The 26,094-nt window shown below is 35.8% G+C and overlaps 1 protein-coding gene across 2 annotated transcripts in view; it reads right to left on the reverse strand.

The window, feature by feature from the left end:
- Positions 1–743: 743 nt before the first annotated feature.
- BAIAP3 (BAI1 associated protein 3) overlaps positions 744–26,094 on the reverse strand; it is a 2,552,914-nt gene continuing 2,527,563 nt past the window's right edge. For both annotated transcript variants that reach the window (XM_044089547.1, XM_044089546.1), the window contains exons 31-34: positions 25,100–25,220; positions 20,951–21,074; positions 11,828–12,033; positions 744–1,945 (exon numbers count right to left, since the gene is read on the reverse strand). In XM_044089547.1, coding sequence (XP_043945482.1) covers positions 1,839–1,945; positions 11,828–12,033; positions 20,951–21,074; positions 25,100–25,220 — 558 coding nt within the window. In that variant the 3' untranslated portion in view covers positions 744–1,838. The remainder of the gene's footprint in view (positions 1,946–11,827; positions 12,034–20,950; positions 21,075–25,099; positions 25,221–26,094) is intronic.

A 26,094-nucleotide genomic window follows, 5' to 3' on the forward strand; every position in this document is an offset into this window, starting at 1 on the left:
CAAACATGTCAGGGACAGGTACAATGACTGTGGTATGTGTGTGTGTGTGTGTGTGTGTGTGTGTGTGTGTGTGTGTGTGTGTGTGTTCATGTTTTGTGAACTTGTGTGCATGAGAGACTGACGGGAGGGGGTGCCACAGCTTACACAAGCAGTAGTTTACTATCGAGACTGATCTGCATGTTGTGGTACTAAATGCAATTCAGAGACACAACTCAGCTAATAGTCTTGCCACATTATGGCTAACATGTCTCTAAATCACAAATTGGCATGTCATGGGAATAGGGACTTTTTAGCATGAGCCCCATATGGCTCATGCTAGGCCCTTTAATGAATCCTGGGAATATATACTGTTGGGCTAGTCCTTTTTACTATTAAATTTATATGCTGCCTTGAAGGCACCAGAAAAAGATTACCTAACTGCTAGTTAACAAACAGTTATGCTTTACTTCACTTTCATGTATACAGGCAACATAATAACAAAGGGAGATAAAGTACTTGTTCTGTGATTTATTTATGGAGATATCTTTTTCAAGGCAATCATTTTATGCTGTGTCAGTTCATGTTTATGATAGCAGATCAGGTCTGTTCACTAAGCATTCCACTTGTGGACATTTTCCTCTCTTAGCCTAAATGATTCGTACTATGATAAAATATACATATATGGTGATTAGACAGTCACAGATGTATAGATAGGGTTCATTATGTAAGGAAAATAAGGAAAATAAAATTCTACACATTTAAAATAAGGATTCAGAACTGCTACCACTGATAGCTTTATTCAGTCTCTGTATCTGTAGTTGTCTGCTGTTTAACAGTGTTACAATAAATCAGAGTTTTCATGTTCACTTTGCCAACCAGTGTCATAAAAAAGTTCATACATGTACCAAACAAGATATACAGCTGTTTAAGTATAACACGTCTGCTAAGCATAGATATTACACATGTATGCACATTAAGTAGAAATCTAAAACAAGTATTAAGAAAACTTATAATAAAACATTAAAAATACATAAAAACAGTTAAGTTTTATTCAGAGCAAATTTTTTGAGCAAACAACTTTTAAAATATGTATTTCAAATGTTGGCATAAAGTTCATAACCAATGGCTACAGACATAGTCCACTGTACCCATAATTAAAAAATAAAAAATATCCTTAATATATTGCAGTTTGCAATAACATTTTCATATTAAGTATAATGTGTAAATTTGTAAAAGGGGCTATACCCACTGGGGAAATTTAGCTGCTTAAAATGCACAAAAATTGCAAAGTTGATACAAGAGGTGCAGTATTTTGTTTACTGGCATTCCCTTGGCATGGATAAGGTGCAAAGTGCATACATTGCAGAACAGTACAATGAAATGCCAGAATACAGGACAAGGTTCAGAACATCTTGATGCCCAGATGTTCTCAGCAGGAGGCAGTGACATTCCCTCAGTCTGAGCTGTTATCCAGGGAGATCATCACAGGCTAATACTCTTGGGCTTTTTGGTCATAATAGCATGTTAAGTAACACTGAACATTTTGAATTCAAAGCACAAAACTAAATTCAGTGTTTAACCTTTTTTAACACTGCACCATACGGGCATGCCCATTTTTTATTTGTACCAAGCCTGCTTCTTGCGTGTAAAGAGTGCTGTTAGCATGATGCAATGCAGATGTTCTTATTTAATCGAAAAAGAAATGTATAAAGCATTTATAAGCACAAAATATCGTCTCAACTTTGCGTAACAGCCAAAATAATGTGGGGATGACAGTCCCACAAACAAAGCATTATAAATAGATTTTCAGTTCTTACAACGTTTGCAGATTACATAGTTTTTATGGTTACATGTTGAGATTAGATATCATCTCCCATAGACTTTTCCATTTCTTTCAGCCTTTTGACAAAGTCTTGTGCATCTTTGTCTGTTGTTCGCCCTTCTAGCATTTTCTGTATAGGTTTTGCTATAAAAAAGAAGAAAACAATATTAGCTGAACCTTCCTGCAGACTGTGACTTGTGTTATATACTACCTTCTACTGATTATACTAAAGCAAACGACTTAGTCATGGGGCTGACAGATCCCACCTTTACTTTTGTGGAGCCCATTAGTTAATCCATGCTAATGCTTTTCATTTTATATTTACTGTGTATGCATGTATATTCAGTCAAAAATATGTATGTTTCCCTTCCTATAGTGAACATGCACAGATAAGCCTACGTACAGCACTGTGACAAGGGTCTGAAGCATAAAATTCAATATGGACTTTCAAAATTGTCTTGGAATATAGCAGTCTGGTAAGTAGTCTATTAAGTCTAAACTTCCCCAAAGCATAATAGCAATCACAGGGGCACTCACCCTTCAGATATCAGCTTATAGAACAAGTGTCTGCCCATTAAGTTACCCTACATTCATGTGATGAAAAACACAAAGGGATTTATGTCTGCAAGTGTTGGATATTTTTCATACAGTGTTCAAAACACAAATCTGGGATGCATACCTCAGCAAACTGCTATTTATGTGCTTTATTGGAGAATGTTTGCATGCTTTTATATATATGTATATTTTTTTCATATATAGCTACAGGTCAAAACAGTGAATGCTTTTTGAATCTGTAAATATGAGTGAACATTATTCTGTATGTAGTTTTTGCTGGCAGCCTGTAGTATTTAATTCTGTTGCAGTGGGGAAAGGGATTTTGCCTTTACCTCACTGTTGTACGATCTCAGATTTGATATGTTTAATTTGTCCTTACCTTACTGTTTTGAGATCTTGGGTTTGGTATGTTTAATTTGATCTCACCTCACTGTTGTGCAATCTGGGATTTGGTATGTTTAATTTGATCTCACCTCACTGTTGTGAGATCTGGAATTTGGCATGTTTAATTCGACTTTACCTCACTGTTGTACAGTCAGGGATTTGACATGTTTAATTTGCCCTTACTTCACTGTTGTAAGATCTGGGATTTGGTATGCTTAATTTGATCTCACCTCACTGTTGTACAGTCAGGGATTTGGTATGTTTAATTTGATCTTACCTCACTGTTGTAAGATCTGGGATTTGGTATGTTTAATTTGATTTTGCCTCACTGTTGTGCATTCTGGGATTTGTTATGTTTAATTTGCCGTTGCCTCACTGTTGTGCGATATGGGTATTGGTATGTTTAATTTGATCTTACCTCACTGTTGTACAGTCAGGGATTTGGTATGTTTAATTTGCCCGTACCTCACTGTTGTGTGATCTCGGATTTGGTATGCTTAATTTGATTTTACCTCACTGTAGTGCGATCTGGGATTTAGTATGTTTAATTTGCTCTTACCTCACTGTTGTGTGATCTGGGATTTGGTATGCTTAATTTGCCCTTACCTCACTGTTGTGTGATCTCGGATTTGGTATGTTTAATTTGATCTCACCTCACTGTTGTACAGTCAGGGATTTGGTATGTTTAATTTGATCTTACCTCACTGTTGTAAGATCTGGGATTTGGTATGTTTAATTTAATTTTGCCTCACTGTTGTGCATTCTGGGATTTGATATGTTTAATTTGTCCTTGCCTCACTGTTGTGCGATATGGGTATTGGTATGTTTAATTTGATCTTACCTCACTGTTGTACAGTCAGGGATTTGGTTTGTTTAATTTGATCTTGCCTCACTGTTGTAAGATCTGGAATTTGGTATGTTTAATTTAATTTTGCCTCACTGTTGTGCATTCAGGGATTTGTTATGTTTAATTTGCCCTTGCCTCATTGTTGTGCGATATGGGTATTGGTATGTTTAATTTGATCTTACCTCACTGTTGTACAGTCAGGGATTTGGTATGTTTAATTTGCCCTTACCTCACTGTTGTGTGGTCTGGGATTTAGTATGCTTAATATCATCTTACCTCACTGTTGCATGATCTTGGATTTGATGTGTTGAAATTTATGTGATCTCAGATATGGTATGTTTTATTTGCAAAGGGTGCATGGGGGGGGGGGCTTGTCCCCTGCAAAAATATAGGTTTTGTTTTATTTTTGATCATTTTAGATTCGCTCTAAAATGATGAGTGTTTGTTGTTAAATGAAGCAGTCATATCCACATTGGATCCATTCAGATTGCAATGCAGTGGTGATCCAGCATTTTAGTGTCCCAGTTGGTTGCATTCTCAGACAAGAGAGAGCTGCACTGAGAGTAGCTTCTTGTATAAATGTTTCTAATGAAAAGGTGGTTCCCCTTGGTTTAATTTATCCAAGTCTTTTGGGTTTCAAGTACCATGATGTGAATGGACCCTATTACTACGTCAAAGTATGGTTAAACTTCATGAAATTAGTATTGTTTCAATCTCTGATGTTAGCCAAAAGTGCTTTTTGCAGCACCTGCAATGTATCCAGAACTGACTCCTTTTGTAATTCATATGGAGTTACATGTGCTGGTAGAATATCTAAATATGAATGTAATTTTTTTTTTATTTTTTTTATGAGACCCATTGCTCCTATTACTATTAGAACTGTCTGGGTCTCCTTCTTCCACACTGCCCTCATTTCTGCCTGCAAATCCTGGTATTTTATGACTTTGTGCCTCTCTATACGTCAGACTGCAGTCACTGGGTGTAACAATTTAATTGATCAATGCTGATCTTCCCTTCCTTTCCTTATTGCTCTGCATTTTTTGTGGTAAGACTTATTTTTATTAATTTAACTGCAGAGAAATACATCCTATTTACTTATGTTATATCACATGAATTTCTGTTAATAGTCTTGATTACTGTGTTCATCTGTTTTATCAGACTTCTAACAATGTGGGTCTTATTGCCTTTCTGTAATCTGTTTCTTTCATCAATCTTAATATATTTGCCCATCTCTATTAAATCAAGCAACTCTTCTTTAGGTCATCTTCTTCTAAACTGAGGGCACATTATTTAATCTCTGTTTCCTACAGGAGTGCTACAGAAAGTTCCAGATCATCTTCCTGTCACATATTCTCTTCAGCTGCATCCTGCATCATCCATTGCCCCTTCATATGGGAACTCACTGACCTGCCATTCCACAACATTGACTGCATCAGAGCTGCCACTGTTTCCTGCTCTTTCGCTTGCTGTGCAACTCCAATTAAACTTTTGTACTGGTTTTCTAAAGAAGGCTCTGTGTGACAAGTGATCAGATGATTCCCATTCCACCTGTTTCTCCTTAATTTGGGAACTCATTGTTCCATCATGCTGTGATGTTACCAGAGGTGGATTTTCTACACTAAATCCTTCACTTCACAGGGTAATCCGTAACTTTCTATTTTTTTAACGTCTCCATTACTAACCATCCTTTCTACTTTAATCCATTGTTTCCTTATTTTTGTACTGTGAAATTTATCATATCAGGATGCCTTTGTCTGTATTTCTCTTCAGATATCTTTGAGGCTGCTTTTTGTATTGATTAGTTTTGCTTTCTCCTTTGCATAAGTATTACACCATATTAAATCTCTTTTTTGCCATGTCCATATTTCTTCTTCAGATGTCTCTCACTCCACCTGTTTCTTCTTACTCTGGGAACTCATTGTTCCATCATGCTGTGACATAACCTGTGTTAGACTTCCTACATTAAATCTTTCACTTTGCACATATTCCGGAACTTCAGCTTCTTTTTGTTTAACTTCTACTTTACTAATCCTCTGTTCTTCGTTCCCCTTTGTGATCTTATTTTTGTATTATGAAATTTTCTATATCTCGGTACCTTTGCCTGTATTTCTCTCATCTTTGGAGCTGCTTTTTTTGTACTGATTAGTTTGGTGTTCTCCTTTACATAAATGCTGCACCATGTCAGATCTCTTTTTTATTTCATTGGTCCATGTACATTCTAAACCTCTATGTTTTGTTTTTCATATTTTTGCACTTACTCTATCACCACTTTTTATAAACAACTCAGAGTTTCTTGGTCTTTACAATGTTTTACATTTATCTGCTGTATTTTTGAATACAAATTACCATTTGATGCTTTTGACAGTTTTTCTCGTGCAAGTATTTTTCTTTCCTCTAATTCCCTCTTAATTTTTTTGAATATATTTTATCTGAAAATTCTGGGCTTCTTGCATAACAGTAACACTATATAATGTCTTCCTTATCCTCAGCAGTCCACTCTGTCATCTTTATTGGTGTTTTTGGCCTGTCAATTTTTGTGGACTACTACTTCCTTTTACAACAGGGGGGTGGGGGTATCCTCCCCTGAGTCTGGCCTAACCCCATTGTTGGAATGTTTCCATGTCTTGAGGATTCTACACTGTCATTTTTTCCAGTTCTGGTACCAGTGTGTATATCAGGATTGGGCACTTTTATGTCTTGGGACATGGGTACCCACCTATATTTTTTTTATTTTTTTAACCTACCTCTGTCTATGATATATGCTATATAAAATACAGTATGCATATCAGTGTCATCTTGGTGAGATTTTGTTTACCACATGAACATACTCACCAAGACTTGAGGATGAATTAAATTCCAACAACTTACTCACCAAGAATTGAGGATGAATTCAGTTCCAACAATACTACTCTTCTTTTTGTGCAAATTTTATCATCTCTCCATTCAGACCCCTCATCTCTCCATTCAGTTCCCAGTATTATAGTAATCCTAATGAGTGAGATGTATACATCTTAAGATATAGATCAGTAGAGATGATTTCTTCTGCGTGGTATGTGAACCTTATCCCAAGTTTAAAAACGAACCGACAAGTCCCAAGACCGTTCAACTGTTTATTGAGTATATAACAAAAAAAGACTTAGTGCTTTCACCCATAGACTTCACTGGGCATCATCAGCATAAAGTATTATACCGAATTCATCCTTTTAATACAAATGCAACACCACCCCTTCTACATAATGTCCAATCAAATTGTTCAATTCATTAATTATTTAGATACTAAAATAGATATAATTAAAAAATACATCACATACTAACACTATATTAATCTAAAACATTAATACTAACATTAGTATAAACCTACATACATAATATATCATAACATAACTAAAAACTAATTAATTTTAACTTAGATAAAATGTGATCTGTGTTTTAAAATACTGGAAATAGAAATATATTCATTAATGCCCGGTGGGTTAAAGGCATCCAATCTCAACTGCCATAAACACTCTTTTGCTTCCAATAATATCTTACAGTCACCCCCCCCCCATTGTCATTTTGAGGAACTCGATCAATTACAAAAAATAAAAAGTCAGTGAGTTCTTTATACACACACAGTTTAGTGTCTGAATTTCAAAATGTTTTATTTATTTATTATTTATTTGTTATGATATATTATGTATGTATGTTTATACTAACGTTAGTATTAATGTTTTAGAGTAATATAGTGTTAGTATGTGATGTATTGTTTTAATAATATCTATTTTAGTATCTAAATAATTAATGAATTGAACAATTTGATTGGACATTATGTAGAAGGGGTGGTGTTGTATTTGTATTAAAAGGATGAATTAGGTATCATACTTTACGCTGATGATGCCCAGTGAAGTCTATGGGTGAAAGCGCTAAGTCTTTTTTTGTTATATACTCAATAAACGGTTGAACGGTCTTGGGACTTGTCGGTTTATTTTTATTACTGGTTTATCTACTGAACGTTTGTGTTGTTGCTGGCTCCTTCAAGTTCAGTGACTGTTTTTGCTGTTTTTGGGTGTGCTATCATGGAACAGTTGCTGCTGCAGTACATGGACATATCATAACGCATTATATGCTTTATGCATGAAAATGGAAGAGGTAGATCTATGGAAAATGTGTCCTTATCTAGTACGCAAGCAGAACTGTAAACGCTGCATATACCACCAGCTAGTGGAAACATGAGTTTGTTTAATGTCAACAGTTCGGGTGCAGGAACTGCAACGAACGCAGGGGATGCTAACTCAAATAGTTCAACCAATGAGACGCATCGGAACTTCGATTCATGGCTTGCTCCTCCTACATTGAATGTAACGCCAGTTACAGGAAACAGCACAGGTATGGGATCGCTCAGTATACAAATTCAAGAATATGAGAAGGTTATGAAGAGGTTTAAAGCCCTTCAAATGGACAATGTTTTTCATGAGCGGTCGATCGAACTAAACCAGGTCCCAAAGGGACTGAGGACATTTAAATTGCCTATGGGAATAGAAGAGGAAACAGAGGCGTATCAGGACCTGATTGCATTGTTTGACTGTACGGGTATGGACTTTATGCGTATCATTATATGCAATAATAATTCTAAGCTTGCTAAACCTAAAGACGAGCTAGCAACTCTCAGTAACAGCATTGCCAATGACTTGTTCTTTCACTTTAACAAAGTCCAGTTTGACAAAATACTGAAAGAAATGGATGTTTTTGTCAAAAAAGGGCTTGAAACAAAGCCAAGGAAACTGGCTAGAGACGGCTGTGAATATGCAGAAAATCGGGCGTATGCCAATTTTAAAGTGAACAAGAATACTAACAGTAGAATTAATGGACAGAGACAGGATTTTGTTAACAACAGGCCCCAACCAGATAATGTAAATGGAGGGGAAAATGCTGCTACTGATAGGGCAAACCATAGGCCTTTTTTAGAACAGCAGCCCCTGAGACATTCGGATCGGCTACGGAACTGATATCAGGGCCAACAGCAACAAGCATTCAATGGGGGGATGGAGAGAGGTCAAAGAAAAAAAATGGAGGTCTTCGGTCCTCAACAGATTCAATTAACTCTTAAGCCACAGTTTCTATTAGATTCACTAGACATTGGTTCATCAGTTGCAAATGAATTTACACAGGAGACTTTTGCAGCGAGTGATGAACATGACAATGAGGCTATATATTTTATGGAGGGTGCTGGAGAAGATTTTATGTCCCAACAAGGACAAGTACTATGTGAGCAACAGTCTCAGTTGGACATATTTAATGGCAGTTCATCACAAATGATTAATTTTATGCTGGACAATTTTATATGTACAGATGAATTGGATCACAACAATGACAATTTATGTGACATGTTAAGAGCAAATGGAGAGAGTGATGATTTCTTAGTGCAAGAGTGTAAGTGTAAACGTGTAAAGGATGGAGGTTTTTCTATTTACAATTTTACTGCCTTGGAATTGACACATGATTATTTTTCATTATTTAAAAAAGGTTTTTCATTTGTCCCCACGTTCTATCATGACATAGGTAGAATATGAACCATCTTGAAACTATACACGAGGCAATTAAATTTAAAAATATTTTTTGCTAACACCCCAGTCCCCATAATGACTGTGTTTTTTCATTAAAAAGAAGTAGTACATTTATTCCTCCGAATAATTCTATGGTGTTTGTATTTGAACAGTTATGTGAAAAACAAATACGAAGATGCCTATTGGCAGAGAAGGGGCTGATTGATAATTTGACTATGGGAGAAAGATTCTGTTTAAAAGAATTAACTTCTACTAACCAATATCGGGTTATGAAACCAGATAAGGGGGTGGGGTTGTGATTATGTCTAACACTGACTATACATGTAAGATGTTGGGGTTATTAAATGATGTTGAAATATATGAAAGGGCGTCTAGATATGAAGTATATAGAGCATATACTAAAATAGATTGGCAGTTACATGAATTTTTGATGGATGGGATTATTACCAAAGATGAATTTCAGTATTTGATGGTAGATACACCAAATATACCATCCATCTTTGGCATCCCTAAAATCCATAAAAATATGAATGGCCCACCATTTAGACCCACAGTCTCGGCAAGAGGATCCAAAACCAAAGCTATTGCATCTTTTGTTGACTTTAGTTGTAAACATTTTTTGGGGAAGTTACCACATATCCTTAGGGACTCTTTGCACTGTCTTGACATAATTAGAGAAATGAATACTAGTGAAGAATTTTTAATGGTTACTTTGGATGTGGTCATCCTTTTTTCTACAATACAGTACAATGTCAGACTGGAATTTTTTGAAAATTGTTTGTCATGACACAGTGATTTGTATATTGTGAAGCAGGGATTATTGGTAGAACTTATGGAAATGGTCTTGCTAAATAATTTTATGTTTGATAGAGAATATTTTAAACAGACTACAGGCGTAGCTATGGGTGCCAGATGTGCACCCATTTACGCAAATCTAGTTTTAGCTGAATGGGAGACACAGTTTGTTTTCACCTCAAGGTTTATGTCAAATATAGTGTTATACTTGCGCTTTTTAGATGACATCCTGATTTTTTGGAAAGGATCTTTGGATGGGGTTCAAAATTTTATAGAGCATTTAGACAGTACAACAAAATTTTTTAAATTTACTAGTAACATTTATGAGAATAAATGTGAATTTTTAGATATTTTATTATATAAGGAAGATGGTGTATTAAATTCCAGCATCTATCGGAAAAAAAAACCTACTCCAATTCTTTTCTACATTTTAACAGTTGTCACCCTTATTTCCAGAAGACAAATATTATGAAAGGACAGATGGTGAGACTATCTAGGCTTGTTAGTGCAGATGAAAATTTCCACAATGAAATGGTTAAATTGATGGATATGTTATGTGAGAGAGGGTATCCATGTGACATATTACTCAAAATAAGTAATGAGGTCACAGAGAAAAGGAACATTGTTTTCATACCTATACTTAAAGGAGATTTAACAAAAGTGGGATTTAGTAACACCAACAAAGTGGTTAATAACAACAACAATCACAATATGGTTGTGAGTGATAAGACAGGTGCATTAGTACTCCCATATAATGATACAGTAGGTAAGGTTAAGACCATTATACAGGCAACTTGGGCAAGTGTGTTTAATGGTGAGTTGAGAGAGATATTGGGGGAATCTCCAGAGTTTATTTACAGTAGAGGTGTCAATTTAAAGGAATTATTAGAATCTGAAGCAGACACTAACATTCACAAGATGTCTAAAATGAGTAAGTGTGGTTTTTGTAGTGTATGTAAGTTTATTAATGATGGACCATATGTTACTATCCATAATTACAGGAGAACAATTAGATGCCCTGGTTTTTGTAACTGCAATATGAATATGGTGGTCTGTGTCGCCACATGCATGAGCTGTCCCACATATTACATAGGAAAGACTATACGCAAGTTAAGGTTATGTATTTTAAAGCATGTGAGGGACATTAAAAATAAAAAGTCAGTGAGTTCTTTATACACACACAGTTTAAAGTGTCTAAATTTCAAAACATTTTTATTTTTTGTAATTGATCGAGTTCCTCAAAATGACAAGGTGGTGACTGTAAGATATTATTGGAAGCAAAAGAGTGTTTATGGCAGTTGAGATTGGATGCCTCTATCCCCCCAGGCATTAATGAATATATTTCTATTTCCAGTATTTTAAAACACAGATTACATTTTATCTAAGTTAAAATTCATTAGTTTTTAGTTATGTTATGATATATTATGTATGTATATTTATACTAACGTTAGTATTAATGTTTTAGAGTAATATAGTGTTAGTATGTGATGTATTGTTTTAATTATATCTATTTTAGTATCTAAATAATTAATGAATTGAACAATTTGATTGGACATTATGTAGAAGGGGTGGTGTTGCATTTGCATTAAAAGGATGAATTAGATATCATACTTTACGCTGGCGATGCCCAGTGAAGTCTATGGGTGAAAGCGCTAAGTCTTTTTTTGTTATATACTCAATAAACGGTTGAATGGTCTTGGGACTTGTCGGTTCGATTTTATTACTATCTACTGTTATACTGTTACTGTAATATCTACTGAACTTTTGTCTTTTCCCAAGTTTGTCTGAATATGGAGTAGCATATGGAAGCAAGGAGATTGTGGTGGAGTAGAGATACTGTTATGCTCATGGCATCATACAAATGAATATATGTTTTAGATGGAAAAACTTGTGATTCTTTACCACTGAGCTTTGGTCTTGTCAGTCTTAGAACCATTGGCTGAACATTCTTCACTCCTCCCAAGACAGTTGGTTTGTTCAGGCCATGGATATCATGCAGAGGTATGATGGCTTCTCCAGCAAAGTCGTTTGTAGAAAGCCAGTCGTGGTCCATAACTGTAAACAAAATGCAGGCTGATTTCTTTCTGCATTGTTCAGGTGCCACTGAGCTGCAAAGACAGGTAATTCTATTACACAGCAGAAATGCTAATTTACAGTTTAATATGTAACAGTAGGTTTAAGTTAGATGTTTTTTCTTCACTACTCCGGAGTCACTGAGCAGCAAAGAGCAGCATCATATTACACAACAGAAAGAATAATACAAATTTTAACACACTAGTCTTACAGCATCATATTACACAACAGAAAGAATAATATACATTTTAACACACTGGTCTTAAGTTGAATATTTGTAACTTAATATAACAAGTCCTTCCAGTTCCTGTAAAATGTCTCATGTTGGCTTGATGAGTGTGAAATTATGACCTGTCATCTCACAATGACTCTGCAACAGTTCTGTGTTGAGACTATTAACATATACAGCTGATTCAGTCTTAGGACACTTTACTTACTAGTGTGGTCTTATACCTAAGAATTATTCTACTGCATGCCTGTGATATTGCCACCTTCCTTTGGGAATGTTTACTAAAAACATTACAAAAACATGAAAGAGCTATAAAGTAAAATTAAATACAGAAATAAAAATAAGTAAAAAAATGTTTTGAACATGCATTCATATTCTGCCTCTGTACCTCCCAAGTATTTACTATTGTTTAATAATTTGTTCTACATCCAACTGTCATGTTGTGTTGCGGCAGAAATTCTGATTTGATTTTGTTTTTTAACAAATAGTCTTCTTCTAGCAGCTACATGCAACATGACTTCCTTTTACATTTCACTTTTCTCTTCAGTGCCTTGTCCCAATTGAATCAGAATTGCCTTCTTTTGAATCTAGGTGTTCTGCATAGTTCTTTTGGTACACTTTGTAGATAATTGTTAACTGCAGGTTCCTAGACAGACATTTATAATCCATTTTTGGTTTAATAGGGTCAAATACATGATTTCCAAGTTTCTTCTTTTTTATATATATATATTTCTGGGATCCCATCCCTAACATATTTACTGTTTCAGTCACAGGTGAGAACAATACCTTCCCATCCCCAACTTACTGTCTCAATCACAGGTCTGTGCAACACTTTCCCATCCCCAACTTACTTAGTGTCTCGATTACAGGTTTGAACAACACCTTACCATCCCCATCTTACTTACTGTCTCATCACAGGTCTGTACAATACCTTCCCATCCCCAACTTACTGTCTCAATCATAGGTGTGAACAATACCTTTCTATCTCCAACTTACTTAATGTCACAATTACAGGTCTGTACAATACCTTCCCATCCCCAACTTACTTACTGTCTCATCACAGGTCTGTACAATACCTTCCCATCCCCAACTCCCCTTATGGTCTCAATCATAGGTGTGAACAATACCTTCCCATCCCCAACTTACTTACTGTCTCAGTCATAGGTGTGTACAATACCTTCCCATCCCCATCTTACTGTCTCAATCATAGGTGTGAACAATACCTTTATTGTTACTTTCTGAACCAAAATGTATGACAAAGTTGTTATGATCTCTACAGGTGTGTAGATCACAGACGTCAAAGCACAAAACTGAAAAAGACAACTGTCTTAATAGTTTACTTTTAAGTATGGAGAGGTTTACTAAAGGGAGGTGGAGGAGAATAAAAAGGGGCTAGGAGATGGGACAGCTGAAGAGGATTAAGGAAAAAACTTCTCATGGGAAAGAAATAAAAGGGAAAAGAGAGTAATGTGAACTGCATTCGAAGTGAGTGCAAGGTGGAACAGAATAAAAAGGGAAGGTAAGTGTTCTGGGCACAACCAACAGCAGAAAATAAATGATGGAAAGGAAAGTCTGTCATTCCCTTAGGAACGTGGGGAGAAGGTTTAGAAAGCTACATGCAGTTCCACTGAAGGCATGTATTGACACTGTAGGAACAATAGAAACATGGATTACAAGGGGCAGAAGCTGTGATGTGTTACTGGAATAAAAGGTTTGCAGGAAGGCTAGGGTAAGAGGTGGAACTGCAATATACCTGAAGCAAGGTGACAAGTAGCTTGATTGAACAAATACATTGATTTTATTAGTAAAATTCTATTTGGGTAATTTTCAACTGATGGAGAGTTTTGCCTGTGTGTATTTCTAATAATAAAATGTTCTCTGACTCTGGAACTATGAGAGAGCCCACACCTTTAGTGATGACTTTTTCTTCTGTTTAATTCTTCAGTCTCAGCTTTGGTATCACCTTTAAAAATTTGCCTTCAAATGATGTTTATTTTTTCTTCTTAAGATGCCTTTCAATAATGTAACAATTTCCAACAAGCTTCATTGTACAGTCTTAAAAAAAGCCTCAGCCTATATTGCTTTATTATTTATGTACACTTGTTTATCAGGTAAGAAAGCTCCATGGTTACATATACAAAGTTACTAAGACAATGTGCAACACATTTTTAAAAGTAAAATCGTTTATACAGAGCTGTATCAAGAGTTCAACAATGAATGTACTGCACAGTGCAATGCGCATATATCAAAGTGAACGTTTTACAAAAACTATACAAAGAAAGTTTTGGAAGTAGCACTCTAGAGCACATAGATTAAAGTGTACCTTTTATAAAAACAATTAATACGAAGACAGATTTGGTGGTTGCACTGTATAATACACAGTTCTATATCACTGTATTGAATGGCTGTTCAGCGAATAGCCATTAGACAAACCCCTATTTATCGAAGCCGCTCTTCATTGAATGGTGAATTTTAACTAGGGCAAATCAGCAGTTGGTCACCATCTGGAATTTGCCCTTTTCCCCACTGTAGTGCGATCGTGGAGTTGGCATATTTAGTTAGGGGGCTGTGGGGGGCACAGCCCTCCACCTTGGTAGGTTTTAAATTTATGTTTTTTTTTTTTTTTTTTATGGTGGCTTGGTTGGTCAGCCTCTGGTTTCCCCTAGTTAAAATATGCCATTCGATGAAGAGCGGCTTCGATTAATAGTGGTTCGACAAATGGCTATTTGCTGAATAGTCATTCGATAAAGTGATATAGACCCATAATACATACACTTTAAAGGACAGTTTTACACAAAGACAATATTGGAGATTGTTAGGCAATCAAGCAGTGATGGGGTATTGATTACTGGGTGCCCAGGTGGGGCTGATACAAGTGTGAATAAATGAAGAGAAAGTGGGTGATATATCATTGTTATAGTGGAAACAAGAGTCTTGAATAGGGCTGGAGAAGAAGATTAGTTTGTGATGAGATAGAGGTGAAGTTCTGTGAGTGATGAGTTTGTCAGGAATATATTGTAGAAGATATGCAGGGGGTGGTATGTGGTGGCCAGAGAAATATGTGCTTGGTATAAGAAGTAGATAAGCATCATGGGAATGTTAGTGATATGTTAGAGGTGCATTCTGATGATAGTTTAGAAGAAGTGAGTGTGCACAAAAGATGTGCTGTGGTTGGTGGTAGCTATATGCTATTGTGTGGAAGTGGTGAAAGGAGGGGCTAGTCACGTGGTTCAGAACAGTGACATTGCCATGTGTCAAGAAAGAAGGATTTTGCATCCTGTTTAAATGTTTTTGGTGCATTTATGTTGGGGATGGAGGTTGGCAGGAGTTTCACTATTTTGCCATATAGCAAGCATGTAGCGAGTCCCCATGAGATTTGTGTGAGGGAGTCACATTTGCCTGACATTTTGCAGATGAACAGAAAATGCAAGAAGGGATACACCAGTGCAGTTGACTGCTGAGAGAGGGACAGGCTTGTGGCTTGTGGAGAACTTTTTTTGCTATTTTTAAGTGGTTAAAAAGTTGAGCCAGCTTAGTCATTTGAGGGCTACACAATGGTGTGTTCTGTTAGGAATGCTGGTGGCAAACTTCGCAGTCTGGTGTGATTGCAACAAATGTTGTGGGTTGTATGTCAGGGGAGGAATAAGGTAGTCATCAGCACTGGCCATTCTTGAGTGATCATACAATTTGTTTTTTCAATTGATAGAGCATACCTAAGTTATGGCTGGTCTTATGGGTAACTTAGGGAAAGTGTAGGTCAAATTTTAGGTGCTTAGCAATAGTGATTACGAGTAGTTTGGTGTGGTGAACTAATTTAATTAATGTGCCATGAGATAAGTGAAGGGTAAGTGGGTTGTGCAGTGCTGATAAACGGTTTAGGTGCAAAGAGCACAAGATTTGTTTTTTGGGGTTTTAAGACTAGGTTAGACTCCAGAACCCAGGTTTCCACTGATGTGAAGGAATGTTAAGTGAATTTTTGCAGTCCACAGATAGAGGGAGCTGTATATTGTGATGTCTTCTGCGTACTGAGTCAGGGTGGAGTTGGTTAGTGTAGTGGGCAGACTGCTGAATGAATATATTGAAGAGAAGTGGGCAGAGGATAGATCTTTGGGGACATCAACTGGGATGAGGAGGAATGTGAAGGAGGCCTGAGGATATTTTATACTCTGTATTCTATAATGAAGGTAAGATTTGAACCACAGAATGGCTTGGAGTGTCTGTGAAGGAGAAGGGGTTGTGAGATAGTGTTAAAGGCTTTAGAGAGGTCAAAGAATATTGAATAGAGTAGGACATTTTTCTTCTTAAGAATATTTACAGCGTTCAGATATGAGAGAAGAGCTGTGTGTGTCAGAGCTGTGAGAGGGCCAGAAGCCATGTCGAGTGGATACATTTCTCTAACATTTTTTTGAGAGAGATTATAGCATAACTTTGTGTTTGATGTTGCAAAAATCAGAAGATAGGCCACCTTTGTGTACTGGGAGCATGAAGGATTTTTTTCAAATGGAGGGGAGTATGCTTCCTGGGTCGATCTGTTAATTAAGATAGAGACAGTGTAAGCAAGCTTTTACCTTCTAGTTTTAAATATTCTTTAGCGAGGTTATCTGGTGCTGTGGTGGTGACTTTTAGTTTTTTTTTTAAGTACTATTTGATGTTTTTTGTACAGGACTGATTTGATGCCAATAATATTTTCAGTTTGGCACGTGGGAGCTTGAGATGGGTTTGTACTGTGGTTAGAATTTGAGAAAGCGAGAGGGCAATATCAATGTTGATTAAGTGTGTGTTGAAGGAAGAAGCTACACTGAAGTCAGATTCAGCAGGTGGAGGGTTAGGTTGTGAGGGTTTTGCCTGGGTTTAAAAGTTTAGAAATGGAATCCAGAGCAGTTTGGGGGATTTGGTGTGGTGGTTCTGTTGGGAGAGGAAATACATTTTTGTCTCTCTTTATATGGGCTTTGGCTTTATTATGAATGTGTTGGTAATGCTGGTAGTTATTTGTAGTCATATCCTTTTGCCAGGTGTTCCATGCTTTATCTGATGGATTCATGAGTTGTTTGGCAGGTAGAGTGAGCCAGTGGGCTGGGATAGATTTGATTATTTGTGCTTGAGTGGGGCACAAAAATTTAGGATGTTAAAAAAATATTGTTAAAGTGGTGGACAGCTTTATCTAGTAATAGGTGCTATAGTATCTTTTGACTATATCTGTAACCTCTATCTATGCACTGGAGTCATCTGCTTGAGTGGAAATCTATAATTTTTCTCTCCTCTTCAAACATTTTTAATGCATCTCAACCTGAACACCACACACCCATTCCTAGATTCATCTTCTTTAGCAAAATCCTTCAGGAGCTTCTTTACAAGTAAATTCTGGCATTTACCCAGGAACACACGATTTGTTAGGGCAGCGAATACAGAGTCAGAGCATGATTTAACTACCACTGTTGCCTTATTCCAAGATGTTGATATTTTCTTTAATAGGATGGAAAGAAGTAATTTTACAGGCGCTTTCTTTACTTGGCTGAAGACAGCTGTAGATCTTGATGATTACTGTCTATTTCACCAAAAGCTTATCGACATTGGCTTTTCAATAAAAAATGTTGAAACTAGCTCTAACCTATCAAATCAAGTTTTCTTTGGAAACATCCTCTTCTTTAAGTCTTTCTACCAATCAGGTGTGGAAAAGGGATTCATTCTACATAGCATTCAGTTCTCTCTTTTTTTAACAAATGTCTCACTGACCTGCCACAGTTGAGCAGCACGATTTTCTGTGGAGATATTTTTCTTAGAAGCAATAAAAACTCTCAAAGAGAATGTTCAAATTAACTTTTGCAAAATCTCCTGATTGCTTATTTTTTTCAAAAGAAAATCTGTAAACTTTAGGATGGGTTAATAATTTGCTAGTTTTTCTTTCTCTGAATTTCTGATCTTCTGGGCAAATCCATTCTTTCTGTTGAAATGCAAGTGTTGTCCTTGGTCTTACGCTATCATTTCACAAACACTCTAGCGTGAATATCAGGAAAGTTCTAATTAAGGTTACAAACTATGTCTGCTCTTGCTTCAAAATCTTAAAGGTCTTTATTCCTTACAGAATATTTATCTTCTTACTCCCAAATCATTAATGCTCTTATTCTTAGTTTTAAATACTCATATTTGTCACCCTAGAAAACTTGGGATACATTCGTTGGATTGAAGACCCAAAATATCAAATCACAAAATCTCAAAAACTCAAAATATTGAAAATGTGAATTTTTCCCATTCTCTACTGCTGTGTGACCCTGGAGTCAGTATATGTTGTTAGCAGGGGATGTAGATGGTACAGTAGGGGTTGCCCCCTGCATTAAATTGGTGTTCAATATTTTGAGTTTTCAGCATTTTACCATTCAATATTTTGTGTCTTCTGTAAAATAAATGTATTCCAGAAAACTCTCACAATTCTCTTCCTTAAAAAATAAATAAAAATGTTTCACCAACCTGACTGGATTGGAAATACACAATTGCTACAATTCAACTCTGCAAATGCCTTCCTAGTCATAGAAGGAGGTACCAGCTTAATTGCTACAACCTTCACCAAACTTTGCCTGTCTCTTTCCCATATCAGAAATATTATATCTAACTACTATCCATTATGTAATCTACAGCCTGGCACAACTACCCAGAATGGGCTGTAATTTGTACTTTTTACTGCAAAAAGAGTTTTTCATAAACTGTCTTCTGTCATCTGGAAATTGTTATCATCAGACATTGGAAGCATTCTAAGTTTTCCATTCTTTAGAAAAGTTCTCCTAAATTAATGTTTCTAAAAATTGTCAGTTTAAGTATTTTTTTCTACACAGAAGCAGGGTCTGGAGAGGACATGAATGGAGGATGACCATCACACTACATGGAGATAGGGCTTTTTTATATGCCCTTGAAATATGTCCTCACTGCAAATGCATAACATGCAATAACAGTGATGTGGGACAGATACACATCACTTCAAATGTGGCCCACTTAGGATGACTTCCAGTATCCCTCCCTTATGTGAGTTCACATTCTCTCAAAAGGAGGTACCATGGAGTCTAGAAACTTTAACCCTTCCTGATAGAGGACAGCTGGCTTCTGGTTGCTTGATTGTATGCTATCCATATGTCATGCAGGTTATTGGTTTATATGTCCTGCCAACATCAGAGACAAATACATTTCCTTTAATGGCATCAGGCTGGTTATAAAATACATATACTTTTTTTTTTAATTCTGGATTTTTATCACCCTTCCTAAATCCCAGTTTTGGATAATTTGTCACCCTACCTTAATCTCTACAATATTAAACCTATTGATTCTGAGGGCTTTAAACATTAAGTTAAGTTATAAAAGTTATTCCTAATTTGACCATCTTGTGTAAACAATGACCTCATACAGAGGCTGGCTGTTCTAAAGCAATAACGTTTTTCACAGCATGCTTTCATAGAAATGTTTTTATAGCCTATTAATATATCCTTTTATAGAAAATATTTATTTGCAAGTGAATGCTACAAGTTTTTATTCTAAAACTCTGAATTTTTCTTATACAGTGAAATAATGCATCTGCACTGATAGACCCCATTTGGTTTTCTATTAGTTTTCTATTATATATTTGTTTTTAGAGATACTGTGTTATAAATGTACTTTATTTAATATAGCACTTTACATTACAGAAGGATATACAGTATCTAAATGGTGTTAGTCTCCAAAAAACCCTTCCTGTAATTTTCATCTTGGAGTAAACAAGTGTGGCCAAACTGCTATTAAAAAAAGTCAAGTAGAATCTCCCTTACAACTCTGCTATGGGTTCTTCTAGCTTTTCATTAAGTTATTTAAAGTTCTGCATAAAATGTGGTTCAGTGCCTTCAGATGCTTGGAAACTGCATTCGTTCAGCAGACAGCAAAGCTTGTCTATCATGTTATATTTTATAAATATAGCTTTTACTACTATCAGAAAAAGTAACGCCACACTGCTAAATTAAGTCCTCTCAATAAGCTGTGCTATACATGTTTTTTTTTTTTTTTGTAACTCTCCAACCTTTCTGTGAATAAGTGCAGGTAGGCACATGAAATAATAAAATACATTTTTTTTTCAAAAAGTGTACACTTCCTGTTTTTTTTTTGTGTGAAAAAATAATATAACACAAAAAAGCATTAACTAAAAAAAATCAAGAAATTAATATTTTACACCATAATTAATGTAGTCCATTTTATAAGTAATAAAACTATCCTTAACTTTTCATACCTCTGCTTAAAATGTGCTTCTATTGACCTACTGGTCTAACCTTAGCCATATGCATATCAAAAGGCCTTTAAGGATGTTTTTTGTCTCTGAATAGATAGTTTTGGTAGTACTGGAATGGTGTTGCAGGCAGAACAGAACCTCCAACATGGTGACCTGTCTAACTTGCTCTGATGTGTGCACTTAACTGCAAGAGGACTTGCTTGATCATCTGTTCTCTGGAATAGGATATTTCCTTAAATGTATCATCACCACCACCTTTGGCCATCCAGTTGTCATTGCTATATGGTTACTGATCCATCCAAGGGTAAAGAATCCTCGGGACAGTTTCATTCATCTGTTCAGTGAGCCTGTGACCTGCATTCTGTTACACACATGGGGCTGACTGATTTAGGACAATATCTCTGTATTTTACAACATTTACAAACATAATAGTAATAATAATAATAATAATAATAATAATACCAATACTTCTTTGTTTACTTACAAATAAAACAGCTCATCATATACTGGATGTAACGTCTTGTTTTTAACCTGAGTCCTTTGGCTCCTTGCCAGTGGAAAGATATGATGTGGGCAAAGTTCAACAATGACAAATGGGTCACTCAAGCCTAGAAGAATAAATAAATAATGTACAACTATCATGATAAACAACTGGTAGAAATATGCAAATTGCACTTTTAAAATAAAATATACCAAATTTTCTTTTAAGATATGTGAAATAAAACTGCATTTGGTTTACAATAACTGAAAAATACTAATACTTGCTACAAAATTATTATGCATATTTGTAAATGTATTCCAAATAAATAATATGGCAGGCAAACATCTTACAAGTCTTTGCTGTAGTATTATAAGCTATAGCAACATAATACAAATGCGGATGCCTAGAAGTGTCATGTCAGGCACTAATAATAAAAAGTAACTTGATTTTTGTTTGATCTGCCAAACATTTCCCAAAATACTGAATTGGTTTAGGCAACAACAATAAAGATAAAATATCCACTGGTGTGCCGAGTCCAGCATAGAACTGAAGGTATGGATGAGCCATTGTGTTCTCAAAACTGTAAATCTGAACATAATGCCAGATACCTGAAATTTCTGAAGGTATGTATAAGCTGCCGTACCTGGAATTTCTGAAGGTATGCATAAGCTGCCGTTAGTAGCTAGTGCTAGTATTACCCAAAGTATATCCATTTAAATGACCTTTCATTAGTATGTACTCCAATAATTATCAATGTATAAGCAGTTAAATAATAATTATTTAATGACCTTTCATTATTATCCAGTGCAATAATGACTCGGTGTATAAGCAATTAAATAATACTTTTTAAATGACCTTTCATTAGTATCCACTCCAATAATTATCAGTGTATAATCAGTTTAATAATATTTATTTAATGACCTTTCATTGTTATCCTGTCCAATAATGACTCAGTATATAACCAGTTAAATAGTGGTTATTAAATGCCCTTTCATTAGTATCAAATCCAATAGTTATCAGTGTATAAGCAGTTAAATAATATTTATTTAATGACCTTTCATTGTTATCCTGTCCAATAATGACTTGGTGTATATGCAGTTAAATAGTAGTTACTAAATGAGCTTTCATTAGTATCCAGTCCAATAATGTCTCAGTGTATATGCAATTAAATAGCAGTCATTAAATGCCCTTTCATTAGTATCCAGTCCAATAATGACTTAGTATATAAGCAGTTAAATAGTAGTTATTAAATGACCTTTCATTAGTATCCAGTCCAATAATGACTTAGTATATAAGCAGTTAAATAGTAGTTATTAAATGACCTTTCATTAGTAACACCTCAGTATATAAGCAGTTAACTAGAAATTACAAAATTATCTACCATTAACAATATGAGAATTGGCCATAGCAATTATAATTTCACCACACATCTAGGGCGGATGGGGAGAAGGCACTGGGTACTTAGAGCCTCCAACAACATGTTTCTAGTTGGTATTTGATAGGATAGGTTAATGGTGAGCCAGACTGCTGCACAAAGGCACTTTCAGTGAGTATCAGTACCAGAAAGTATTTTATGGAAAGCCACTTTCAACAATAATGGAGTTAGCACATTTCTCATCTGCTGTGTAATTGTGGAGTTGGTGTAAGTCTGGGTGGTGGTGGGGTCTCCCAACAAGATGGGTAAGGGCTGACTTGCCCCTTGCAAAAAATATACTTTGTGGTTTGCTGAAATTAGCTTTCCAAATTCTAGTCTTGAAAATATGTGTCACTCACTGAGAATTCTTTCTGCAAGTTAACTTGCAACTTTGTGTTGCCTGACACTGTATCCTGCTGTGTGATGTATAAGGTCTACATTTTAGTAATGTTAACTACGACAGCACACTGCAGCAACTAGTTAACAATGCCTGTTTGTTGCTTCTGGCTGAAGATCAAATTTACAAGGCATACAGGACACCGTGATGCTACTTAACCTCTCCTCCGTAGTCTAGGCCATCAAATGAGCATTTGTGTTTTATACTCACTATACATGCAATATGTAGTTTAGTGCAATGGTAATATGGAAAGCACTGATATTTCTTGATAAGATCTAATAATACAATTTGTAACTACCTTGTTCATCATACCTAACTTTTTGTTACAAGTACATTTACTACAGAGAACTTCCACTTCTCCATGATTCAAGCAGTCTGTCTTATTAATTCAGTATATTTTGATTCTATTTTTATGGCACTGTTATTTCCTTTGGTTATAGGACAGAATATCAAACAACAATTTATTCATGACAAGTCATATCCACTGGCACACAATGATAAAACCCTATCTATGGCCCAGGGAATCTGAGTTTGATTAGTTCAGCTGCCTGCTGGATCTGACCAGGAATAAGAAAAATTACAATGCATTACTTGCCCTCTTCTTTGGAGGGGGGGGGGGGTGCAGGAAGCATGGCTGTCCCTGATACCAGAGCTCTGAAAAAGTTGCTGTTGTGTGGTACTGGATGGCTATGTAGGTATGCATCACCCAATAGTTGGGTACATTTACCTTTGCAGTGCCATCACATGGTCATCTATCTAGGTGACATTAATTCTGTGCATCTTTGGGAGGTGTGGTTTAAGCAAAACCCCCAGCTCATTTACAGTATGATGGCCCAACTTCTCAGGTCCTCTCCTTGGATGAGCAGCACTCATTTAGCAAAGGGACATTGTGGGAGCCCCCTAGGACAGTGACCCTGAAAGAAAGCAGCAATAGGAAAAAGCTGGGGTTCTGACGTCAGTGGCCCACTGGCCCTAAAATAATATAAAAATAACCAAAAGCAGCAAACGTAAAGCTACATGTTTACATAGTCAGTACAACTGTCTTTTGTGGAGGCAGATCTCTTGCACCTCCCCACTGCTGTTATTTAATTATATCAGTTTTGAGGTCACAAGCTGGTGGAGAAAAGGAAGTACTTAGCTTTTAGATAAAATATTTCTTTTTCCAGCTTTTGACAAGTTCGATTTATCTTTGTTGTTTTTGATGACTAAATCTTCAATATGTTGTTCCTTAATATGCACGCCATATCTCTTTTCCTTCTGTTGGTAATGTTTTCTTTTCCAAGTTACACATATGCCAGTTGAAAACAAGTCATTTACTTATTTAAGCCAAAACAATTTGCAAACACCCAAAATATTGGTGGAGAACTTAGATTATGCTTCAGCCATGTAAGCTTGGAGAAGTGTTGGCAGTATTTGCTCCTCGGATGAAAAAGGTGCTGAGTAAGTGCTAGAGCAGTATGTGGAGAAGGTATTTTAAAAGCTACAACTCCAATGGCTGACATATGCTTACTTTTCTTTGTATAAAGGTAACTAATGTATTAACACAGTTTGTTTTGTGATATGAACACAATATGCATGAAATGCAAACTGAACTGTACCTAGGGAATGTATTTTTCAAAGTTTTCACTGAGTTGTTAATATTTTTGTGAAGAACAGAGAAAAATAATCAAGGTATAACGGGATAACTAGCAACTGTTAAATCATATACCATTAGTATCTAGTACTAATATTGCCCAAAGTATAACTACTTAAGTAACAGTCAGTCAGTGTATAACCAGTTAAATAGTAGTTACAAAATTGCCTACCATTAGCATCCAGTGAATTAGTCACTCGGTGTATAACCATTTAACTAATAGTTACTAAATTACCTACCATTAGTATCCAGTGAATTAGACACTCGGTGTATAACAAGTTAAATAACAGTTACAAAATTACCTACCATTAGTATCCAGTGAATTAGTCACTCGGTGTATAACCAGTTAAATAACAGTTACAAAATTACCTACCATTAGTATCTAGTGAATTAGTCACTCGGTGTATAACAAGTTAAATAACAGTTACAAAATTACCTACCATTAGTATCCAGTGAATTAGTCACTCGGTGTATAACAAGTTAAATAGCAGTTACAAAATTATCTACCATTAGTATCCAGTGAATTAGTCACTCAGTGTATAACAAGTTAAATAGTAGTTACAAAATTACCTACCATTAGTATCCAGTGAATTAGTCACTCGGTGTATAACAAGTTAAATAACAGTTACAAAATTACCTACCATTAGTATCCAATGAATTAGTCACTTGGTGTATAACAAGTTAAATAGTAGTTAGAAAATTACCTACCATTAGTATCCAGTGCTATAAGATCCGCAGCGTGTAACACCTCCACATAGAGTTTCTGTTCTGATGTTTCATAGTAGCACTTCACACTTATTCTTCCATATTTGCTCTGCTCTATTGACCTCTGAAATGAAGCAGAATGAAAGCAATATATGTAAATCACACATTTATATAACAATATGTGTAAATCACACATTTATATAACAATATTGGGAAACTGAACTTTTTAAACACATGGCACAATCTTAAAAGGGTTAGAGTACTGGATATGTGCATGTAGTTAGTACACTTAATAAGACATAGCGATTAAAGTTTTACCGGGCTGATACACATTTACAAAGGCTGCCCTACCCATGCTCAAGGTGAAATTGCTGAACACAGTACTCAGAAAAAAAGATGAATGGCATAACACCAAATGCTGTTTCTATTTAAAAAATTATTGCTGGCAGGATTTCTGATTGTGCACCAGCAACAATTCACTTCTTTATGGAGATTTCTTCCTTTTTGGAGTTGGTGTGACTGTGGAGTTGGTATATATATGTTTGGGGGGTCAGGGATTGCCCCTCCACACTGGGGGATGCAGGAGAGCTTGCCCACCCTGCAAAAAACAACTAAAAATAAAATTTTCACCACTTTCAATTTCAGGTATTATTTTTCATCCTTTTGGCACTTATAACTTTCAGAAAGTTGGTGTTTCAAGTGTACTTTGTGATAGTAAAATACATATGTGATACTGATCGTGTTTATAATAATAAAGTGACAACAGTTACTCAGTTTCACAACCCCCTCAATCACATTTATGGGTCAAGAACCTTACTGTTACTTTATCTCCTCATTGCAGTAGAGGGTGTTTGGCATATTATGTCATGTAATTCAGCCCCACAATATTGCAAATTTGCACCTAGGAAATGGAATAATAACACTACTGATTCTCCGACATGCTATCACATGACATCCTAGAGCCATTAGTATCACAGATTCCTTTCACTAGTAGTTAT

Source organism: Protopterus annectens, chromosome 12.part0 (assembly GCF_019279795.1).
Source record: "Protopterus annectens isolate FY-2018-M chromosome 12.part0, PAN1.0, whole genome shotgun sequence".
In the NCBI taxonomy this organism is placed as follows: domain Eukaryota; kingdom Metazoa; phylum Chordata; order Ceratodontiformes; family Protopteridae; genus Protopterus; species Protopterus annectens.